This window comes from Quercus lobata, chromosome 9 (genome assembly GCF_001633185.2).
Source record: "Quercus lobata isolate SW786 chromosome 9, ValleyOak3.0 Primary Assembly, whole genome shotgun sequence".
In the NCBI taxonomy this organism is placed as follows: Eukaryota; Viridiplantae; Streptophyta; class Magnoliopsida; order Fagales; family Fagaceae; genus Quercus; species Quercus lobata.
In genome coordinates, this window is record NC_044912.1 from 1,087,062 (window position 1) to 1,097,001 (window position 9,940).

The window sequence follows — 9,940 nt, forward strand, 5'->3', positions numbered from 1 at the left end:
AATACCATTTAACATGTCTGAATTAGAAAAAATAATAATAATAATAAAAAAAAAAAAAAAAAAAAAAAAAAAAAAAAAAAAAAAAATATTGAATCTAACCTCATATTTTGCATAGGAAACCAGTCATTACACAAGGGAGAGGAATTTAGAGAAAACTAATTTTGTGACTCTTAATGTAGGCAACTGCAGCCTCTTTTTAAAACGAATTTTGCTTTGCTATTTAGAACCAAAAAATGTAATTTGAATTTTGGAAAATAAAGATAGATTCAGAAATGAAAGTAGAAACTATAAAAATCCCATGATTAAGCCCAAAAATAAACATCGATCCCACAAATCAATGAACAGTAATCAAAGTCATTATTAATGTTCTTTTAACCCAAAAATCTACTCAATAAAAAAAAAATCTCTTTGACCATGATTTAGTTTTAGAAGCTGCCTTGTATACTGCTCGTGTAACATATCTAGCACCAAATCTTTCAGTTGAGTTGACCATCACAGACTGATCAGCATCATTTGTTTTGCTACAGTATAGATGATTTAGTTGTGTATGATTAGGCACTGGCGGCATATCCACAAGTGCTTCTTCTAATTGTTGGGGTAGGTTTGGTGGTTCAATCTCAAGTTCATCAAAAGAAAATAGTTGATTGTTATAACTTGATGGTGGAGAAGGAGGACATTCAAACTCGGACAAATCTGGACCACCATTTGCAATTGCAGGTGCTGCTAATTGTAGGGCATCCTCCTGTCATGTGCACATATATAAACAAATGCAAAATGTTAATAATTGAATACGAGAGAGAGTTTGTGTTCTACCACAAAGTAATCTATTATTAATGACATTGTAATAATAATATATAAATGAGTAGCATTAAACCAAACGAAAACCACAAAGTTACCTGCAAGTATAACATATTATAGTGATCTCCTACGCTATTATTGACCCGTTGCAAGTTGAGAGCACATTTCAACTCTCCATCAACAATGAAGCAAAAGTAGTGTATTCCTAATGGAAGCATCATAGTAACAGAAGCAATTTTTCCTATATTCTGCAAGTCCTCCCTGTTGAAGAAAGAAAGAAAGAAAGGGGGGAGTTCATCAATATCAAATTATGAAGTTAAAGGAGAAAAATAAACTAAGTTGAAACTTGGAAAATGAAAAGTTATGTTACTTAGTCTGCCAGTTGTTCCACGATCCCACCACAGATACTACATTGCCACCACCATACCATGTGATTTCAACAGAAATTAATCTTCCACCGAAGTAATTCTCATTATGCACCATGCTTCCTGGCAATGGATGCCGCATTTTAGACTGTATAAATTCACAAGGTGTAAATTTACGGGGTGTTGGTATGGGAGTCACAAAAACCTGCAAGTAAAATGTAAAATGAGCTTAAATCCTAATAAACATTTTGTGCATGTTTGACCCTTATGGGCATTCATGTTTTAATTGCTTCACTGTGACTTGGGATTTTCTGTGTGTCCAAGTGTGTGTGTATGCACACACCAAATTTAGTAAAGAAAGAAGATATCTGTAACCATAAACGTGAATCTTTTTACATGTATAACTACAATTAGATTCCTCAAGTGTCCTCTGTGTCTCTCTCTCTCTCTATGTGTATGCACACCAAAATTGTATTGAAGAAGCCTATGAAGCATTCGTTGTCAGATGTGTCACTAATTCAACCTTTTAGCATAGTTATGGAGAGGCACTAACTCTCTAAAGATGTTCTTAGATTAGTCTAAACATGATAATCACTAGATGTTAACCACGTGTCACAATAAGAAATTTGATAGCTATGATTCTATATGTGACACATTACGTAATATTTTCCGTGACACTATTATTGTATTGCACTTAGATATATTCATCATGTTTTAATGTATTTTATAGAAATATAGTTTTGACAATAACAGAGGCACAAAATATGTCGAATGGTGCAGGACATGAAATATAAATGAGTTGAAAGTGAGAACTGTTGTCTCAAGACTACAATTTTAATCCCACAAAAATCAGACATATTTAATTTTAACTTAAAAGAAGGAATATTAGTTATGAGTATCCTTATTTAAAGGATTTTCAATGTCACTGATTAAAATAAAATAAAAAATTCCCAATGTCATCAAAGAATTGGGATATATTCAATATTTTCAATTTAAACGGAAGCAATATTAGGCTTGAATATTGGAAAAGCAAAACAGAGAGCAAACAGAGAGGGGGAAAAGACTAGAAACAAGATAGTGGAGAATTTAGTTTGTTCAAGGACATTCCTTAATGGTGAACTAAACAGTTCAATGAATTAAAGTATACTAACATAAAGCAATTACAAACAGGTTTCAGAACTTCAAAATTCATCCTAATTTGGCAGCATGTAGGGTAGGACTTTACTTCTTCCCAAGTTTCCCTCAGAGAATAAATAACAAAGCCGCACACAAAACATTCAACTAATGAATTACGTAGATAGCTCTTTTACTCCATAAAATTACAGAGTCATAAACAAATAAACATTGTCTACTTAAAAATCTCCTTCTTCATAACTGGTTTTTTTTTTTTAATTTATTAATAATAGGATGCCAAAAGATTAGATTCTGAAAATAAAAATTAGATAGAAAAAAACACTGACCTGAGGATTATAGTGATGAGCATTATAGTACTCTGTGAAGCCCATCCAATGGTCATTGTTGTATTCAAAATTCTTAACTCCAGAAGGGCCTGCTCCACCTTTTCTCCAACCAGCTGAAAAGTGAAAATAAAACAATGTTATAATCTTTCTTTCTCTTCTGAGTGTGTGTGTTTGCCAACTGTCCGAGTTATAATCTGGACTATTACAACAATCAAACTGCTTTACACGACTTAAGTAGTTGGTCTAGATTAAAAACCATATTTTTGTGGAAGAAGAACATGAGTAGAAAAACATGAAATTATTAAGAATCATAAAAACCAAGACTTTTATAGGTTATATAAACAAAAACAACTCCGCATTACCTGAATGATTAGAAGCAGAGAAACTAAAAACAAGAAGAAAACAGAAAACATACCCATGTCTGTAGCATAGAGGAGAAGGCACAGCAACGAAGAGACAAGCAAAGCAATGAATTGAGCAAAGGAAAGTATGAGGAGTGGTGTTGGTGCCTGGTTTTATTTTATACTAACGACAAGCTATATTATTATTAATACGAAGAGGAGGAGAAATAGCAAACAGGAGTATCAGTTTCCGATAGCTAGTAGGAATGATTTGTAGCATTGTCATCATGCTCATCCCAGATAATCAACCGACTCAAGTCAAAATCACCTCCTTATCCTAAGCCTAAAGCCCGACCCAATTCCACAAAACAAATAAAGTGTTTCCAAGATCTGATGTGGTCCTTCCTCCGCACCTTCGACACAACCAAACTCAGACCAACCCATTTCCTAGACTAGACGAAGAGAAAGACGCGGATACAGAGGATGAAAAAGAATAAGAGAAAACAAAAATTACTTGTTTTAAAATTTAGTAGTATATTACTCAGGTAATCATCAACCTATCAAATTTTATATATATATATATATATATATATATAAGTAGAAGCATTTTTCTTGCAATTAAGGTGGTGCTACCATGTAGGAAAAAACATCTATATATATATATATATATATAAGTAGAGATCTCATCTGGGAAAGTATGAGGTTCTGTCAAGTGGCGCATTTTATATAAAGAGAATTAAAATATTCTCATGTGCCACATCAGAGATATAAATAAATTGTTTCTCAAAATATATATATATGAACAAATTGAATATTGACTTTTATTTTCATTTAGTTAAATGCTTCAAGACATTATAAAAGTAGAGATCTCATCTAGGAAAGCATGAGCTAATGACAAGTGAGGCATTTTATATAAAGAAAATTAAAATATTCTTATGTGCCACATCAGAGATATGAACAAATTAAATATTAACTTTTTGTTTTATTTGGTTTAATGTTTCAAGACATTTCTAATTAAAAAATAAATATTTTTTATTTCATTTGGTTCAATGTTTCTAAACTTTTCATCCTTCACATAAACACACAAAAATCTTTTTATTTTAATTCATCATTTCCACCTCTTGCACTTCTACCCCTTTATATATACCTACCCTCTACTCATAGCCCTTCATGCCTTCTCATGTCAAATACACGGACAAAAAATGATGTTATTTACTTTCAATCTTTCGACAACACCTACTTAGTTCTAATATTATTGTTTCATGTAATCCTAACTCATATGAGTTAGCAACAACTAATGAAGCCAACTTGCATTTTATATTGAGTTACAACGACAATTACAATTTTGATGTTAAGGACAAACGTTGTGGATTTGTGAGTTTTGTAAATGATGTGATTGATTGTGGGTGTTTGGGATATATATTTTGTTTTAGAATTAAAGCAAAAGAGAAAGACACATTTTATATCAACTTTTATTCTATAATAATCGTCCAAAGTTGTTTTTTCTCATTAATTCAATTAAATAATTATAATAGATATGTGTGTACAAATTATAATTGTTACTTTCTATGATAAACTTATTACTAATAAAGCTCTATAACAATTATGCTATAATAATGTAGGGACACGTTTTGCAGCCCAAGCCCAAGATGTATGGGATCTTGGACCAATGAGCTCGGTACAATAAATTTGCAGAGAGTGGGTCAAAGAGCTATGCTTTAGTGCATGGATAACAGTTAATATGGTGTTCATGACAATCAAGCAGAGATGAACTGAATTTATCAAAGAAGGTTGGTCCTCGGCACAATCCGAGGAGCTTTTTTCTAGTACGTCTTGAAGAAAGAGAGACTTCTTTCTTGCTCAGTTGAAAGGAAGAAATGTCTTTGGCCTTTGCTTCCCTTGTCTTAACTGTGTCATCCTGAATCTTGGCGACGTCCTTGGCTTCTGAAGAAGGCTTGGTTCCCTCACCCTCACCTTTATCCTTGGCCACTTCATTCCCTAAACCTCAATCACCACTTTGGTGGGGCCCTTGGGAACGTCTGAAGAGTTAAGAGCTTAAAACTCCCGCAGAACTCAAGGATCTGTAAATGAGGAAGAACAACACCCCCCCCCCCCAATGTGTCTTATATAAGAGGCAAACCCGATGGCAATAGATTCAGGATGGCACAGTTAAGACAAGGAAAGCAGAGGCCAAAGACATTTCCTCGGATTGTGCCGAGGACCAACCTTCTTTGATAAATTTAATTCATCTCTGCTTGATTGTCATGAACACCATATTAACTGTTATCCATGCACTAAAGCCTAACTCTTTGACCCACTCTTTACAAATTTATTGTACCGGTCTCACTGGTCCAAGATCCCATACATCTTGGGCTTGGGCTGCAAAACGTGTCCCTACAATTAAAAGGATAACGGAAGGAATGAAAATATCTACGAAAAAGCTGCCATTATTGCATTAAGTGCTCTGCACCTAACAGAGCCATGTTTTTCAGCCTTTACAACCACTCCCAACGACTTTGGGAAAGGGCTGATGGGACAAGTATCAGCACTACGAATCTAAATCTACACGTGGACGTTGGGGGAAGGAGGGAAGCTAGTATAAAATGGGGGGCAGGAGGCAATCTGAGGGGTGGGTAACCGCTACCACTCAAGATGTACTAAAAAAAAACTCCTCGGTTTGTGCCGAGAACCAACCTTCTTTGATAAATTCAGTTCATCTCTACTTGATTGTCATGAACACCATATTAACTGTTATCCATGCACTAAAACCTAACTCTTTGACCCACTCTCTACAAATTTATTGTACCGGGATCACTGGTCCAAGATCTCATACATCTTGGGCTTGGGCTGCAAAACGTGTCCCAACAAATACATATACAAAATTCTCCAAAACTATCTTACATAAAACAGTATAACATTGTCCGTGCAGCATACGGGTAACTTAGTAGTTGCTTCTAATTTTGCTATCTTTAATGTGTGTGCAGACTGCAGAGGCCATATCTAAAAAGAAATTAAATTGTTCTTTTACGTGGTTCAGTAGAATGCAAATTTACATTATATATGCACACAAAAGAGTGGCAAATATTATACATACTAGCCGCGAACCCGCGCATTGCGCGTGATAATCATTTTTATGGTGGTTTTATTAATTTTTTTTACAATTTAAACTAATTTAATTAAAGAATAATGTATTTCATAATCATATTTTTATTTATTATAAGAAAAATTATAAATGTAAATAAGAACAATCATAAATATAAATTTTTTCGTTCCAAAATGAAAATAATATCATTTTTTTCAAAAATTCAAAAGGCAAGTTAACGAAAATATTCATTTTTAATAAAAGTTATATATAACATTTTGTGAATCATTAAAAAGAATATAAAATTTGGAAATTATTCTTTTAGTTTTAAACAAACTTTCTCAAACCTTATTTGTTCTGCCTACAATCCAAAACACCAAAAAATGTAACTAAAAAAATTAATAAACTTAACAATGATTAATTGGACCAATTAGAAAAAAACAATTTGTTGTTGATAATCTATTAAGGTTATTTTCTTTGCAAAAATTGTAATTTCATCCACCCAAAACATATTATCAAATAAAGAATTATTAGCAAAATCTAAGAAATAAATTTCTATATATGCATTGTTATAAAATAATAATAACATTTAAAGTAAAATTGCAAAAGATAAAATTTGTCATCCATTTGATTATTTTTGGTTTAGCTAACCTTTGTTTTTCTCTAAATAAATGGCATTATAGAGTACTTCTAATACAACTATTAAGAGTACTTTTTCCACCACAAAGGATTAAAAAATAAACAAAAATTAGTAAAGTCTCATAGTTTAACATCTAAATTAAGCACTATAAAAAATCATGATGTGTAATAAAATAAATACCAAATTATCTAAATCATGCTATGTATTATGTAATATAATAATATTATATTTTATATGCTATATTTAATTCTTTATAACACAATAGGATAAAATTTAACAATCAAAGAAAACCAAAAAAAAAAAAAAAAACAATTTAAAAAAAAAAAAAAAAAAAAAAAAAAAAAAAAAACCAAATTATCCAAATCATGCTATGTAATAGAATAATATTATATTTTTATATACTATATTTAATTCTGAAAGCTCAATTAGTGTGAAAACGCTAATACTTATTTAGACCCCCAATTTTAAATTAATACTTAATTGCTTTTACTCTAACTTATATTGAATTGTAAAGGAATTCCTTCAATTTGAGTATTTTCCACATTTCTTCATGATAGAAGATTAAAATTAAAACATAGTTAACAATTATTAGATATGGAGGTTGTTATTGTACTAAATTAATATATTAGGATTATTTCTTAAAAAAAAATAATTGATTAGAGTAGATCAACAATCAAGGAGAACCAAAAAAAAAAAAAAAAAACTTAAAATACAAAATTAAATCGCATCAACCAAAAGTAGAGTTCTAAATAATACAAAAATTTATCAACCTAAAGCAGAAATGCAAGAAAAATAAAAATAAATAAATCAAGAGAGAGAGAGAGAGAGAAAACCTTTGTTTTTGTGACGGAAAACTATACAAAGAATGGAAGAGAGTGACAAATTTATAGTAAAATAATGTGAATAAGAAGAGACAAAATAAGGGAAAGATGAAGAGTGATATTAATGTAAAGGGTAGTGGGGAGATGAAAAGATATGGATGGGAGAAAGTGTAAATATTTTAAAAATGAGTAAATGTTAAAAAGAATTATAAAAAATTATAAAGAAATAGGGTAATAACGTGAATGCCAATGTGGCTTAACTGTAGCATAGTAACAATAAATGCTACGTTTTAGCTTTTAGATATATATATAAAATATAGATTACGAACATGGCAATTGATAGGTTAGCTATGAGCACATCTTTGACCAGTATATCACAAATATTTTTGTCTATAAAATCAAGATTGCTTAGCATTTCGTTAATTCTTGATTTATGGTGTTTTAGAGCTCAAATAAACTTTTTTGATGAAAATTTGTCATATTCTGGCAAACTCTCTAGCGACAACACTTTTAAGAGGGAGAAGGGCTCTAGGATTTTCAACTAGCAAGTAGAAATAAACCAAAATAGCCAAGTACCACTATTTGACAAAATATGTATGGATCTACTATTGTTTGCGAAATAATTAGGGTCTGCCACTTTTTTTAAAACTTGAGTTTGTGAAACTTAAGTTTTTCCATGTAACTTGAGTTTCACAAACTCAGGTTCCATGGAAAATAGCCACCATTTTTTTATGTAACTCGAGTTCCATAAAAAATAGCACGACAAACTTGAAGGCTATTTTTTTCAAAGAACTCGAGTTTCTAAAACTCGAGTTACACAGCAAACTCGAGTTTCAAAAATGTGGTAGATTGCTAAGTATTTTGCAAACAATGGTATATTGCTAAATAGTAAATATTTTGCTAAGTAGTGGTAATCTTGTTAGGGAATTGTTTCTTTTAAATTGTGAAATCTATTTAAATATGTCAGGTTGGAGGTATTTTTTTATCCCTAATATGGAGGCTTTGACATTAATGATGGAGTTGAAACAGAACATGGAGAAAAGAAAGTGTTTTGGGGATTGTATATATACACATTTGGGTAGGGGTGAGACAAGCAAAACTGATCCTCACCCCTTCACCTCTTTGGACAGAGAGAAATTTGAATAGAGTAGGGTGGATCATGCTGGGGAACAAGTTCGACCTAACCAAGTCAAGTCAAAAGTAGGTAAAGAACAACTTATCAAGATAAAACAGGTTGTTGTTCTTATTACCCATATAATGTCTTTTTGTTTAGGTTTGGACGAATTAACAAACCCAAGTCCAATTTTGCTAAGTCTTAGGAAGGATATTTTTGCAAAATAACACCATTTTGCTAACAAATTTGTTAGTTAGCAACGTTTCCAAACTATTTAAGAAACTAGCATCTCGACTTTCTTAGACTCGAGTTCCTATAGCAAATCGAGTTTCTTGGACTCGATTTCTGTGTGCTGGCAAAGTTGAGGTGGACTTAAAATCCATGTGGTACTCGAGTTTTTTAGACTTAATTTCCTCTACAATATCTTCTTCCTTCATTCTTTTTTTTTTTTTTTTTTTTTTTTTTTCAATCAAGCCCCAAAAATCCAAGACAATTCTTCCTTCTCTAGCTTTCTTCCCTCTTCTTCTCCTTCCTCAAACATCCAAACCCATTTCTCAAATTCTCAAACCCAAAAATCACGATCTCGACACTTGGAGCGGCTTGGGTTTGTTGATCTTGGCACCAAAGGTCTGTTTTCTGTGTTTTCTAATTTGGTTTGTCTCTTGATTTGTTTTCTATGTTTTCTGGGTTGGTCTGTCTCTGGTGGAATATTTTTTTGTTTTGAATTTGTGTTTTTTTATTTTCTAGGTTGGTCTGTTTGTGTTTTCTGGGTTGTCATTTGAGGCTGTTATTTTGAAAAAAAAAATCCGTCTTAGGAATGGGTCACTTAATGTGCGTTTGACAACACTTATTTTTGTCAATTTATTTTACTATTCAGCTTATTTTTGCTATTATTTATGGGTCTCACTGCACTTTTTGGTATTATTCATGGGTTCTACTGTACTATTTCAGCTAACTTTTACCTTTATCTACAGTACTTTCAGCAAAAAAATTTCAGTTTCAACAAAATAAACGAATCTCAAACAAACCCTTAATGCACAATTCTTATGAATAGGATCGTGCATGAATTTAGAATCTACAATATTAGATCATTTAATGTGAGATTTGGGTTTTTTCTTGAAAAGAAAAAAAAAATGTAAATACATATAACATTGGATAAATTTTAGGTATAGTTTCATTTTAATGGGTAATTACTTTTCACTTTTGGTATAAGATGCAAATTGGGCGTCAAGCTTTTTATATGACAATATTTTAATGTTTGAGAAATACTACGTCTACAATATTTTCACAAACAAATCATAGGTGATAAATTATAATTG

At 31.5% G+C, this 9,940-nt stretch overlaps 1 protein-coding gene across 1 annotated transcript; it reads right to left on the minus strand.

Annotated features, from left to right (window-relative positions):
* Window positions 1–315: 315 nt before the first annotated feature.
* On the minus strand, window positions 316–3,399 carry LOC115959081 (SNF1-related protein kinase regulatory subunit beta-2-like). The gene is made up of 5 exons (XM_031077378.1): window positions 3,039–3,399; window positions 2,624–2,736; window positions 1,169–1,368; window positions 897–1,059; window positions 316–742 (listed from the first exon to the last, which is right to left on the minus strand). The coding sequence occupies exons 1-5, from the start codon at window positions 3,040–3,042 to the stop codon at window positions 389–391; spliced, it is 834 nt and encodes a 277-aa protein (XP_030933238.1). The 5' UTR covers window positions 3,043–3,399; the 3' UTR covers window positions 316–388.
* Between the last annotated feature and the right edge of the window lie 6,541 nt (window positions 3,400–9,940).

What these genes read in the sequence shown, in the direction of transcription:
- LOC115959081 (XM_031077378.1), bottom strand. An exon ending in TGGAACAACTGGCAGACTAA is followed by an intron (nt 1,060 to 1,168) that starts GTAACATAACTT and finishes TTTCTTCAACAG; the next exon opens with GGAGGACTTGCAGAATATAG. An exon ending in ATAATATGTTATACTTGCAG is followed by an intron (nt 743 to 896) that starts GTAACTTTGTGG and finishes TGCACATGACAG; the next exon opens with GAGGATGCCCTACAATTAGC.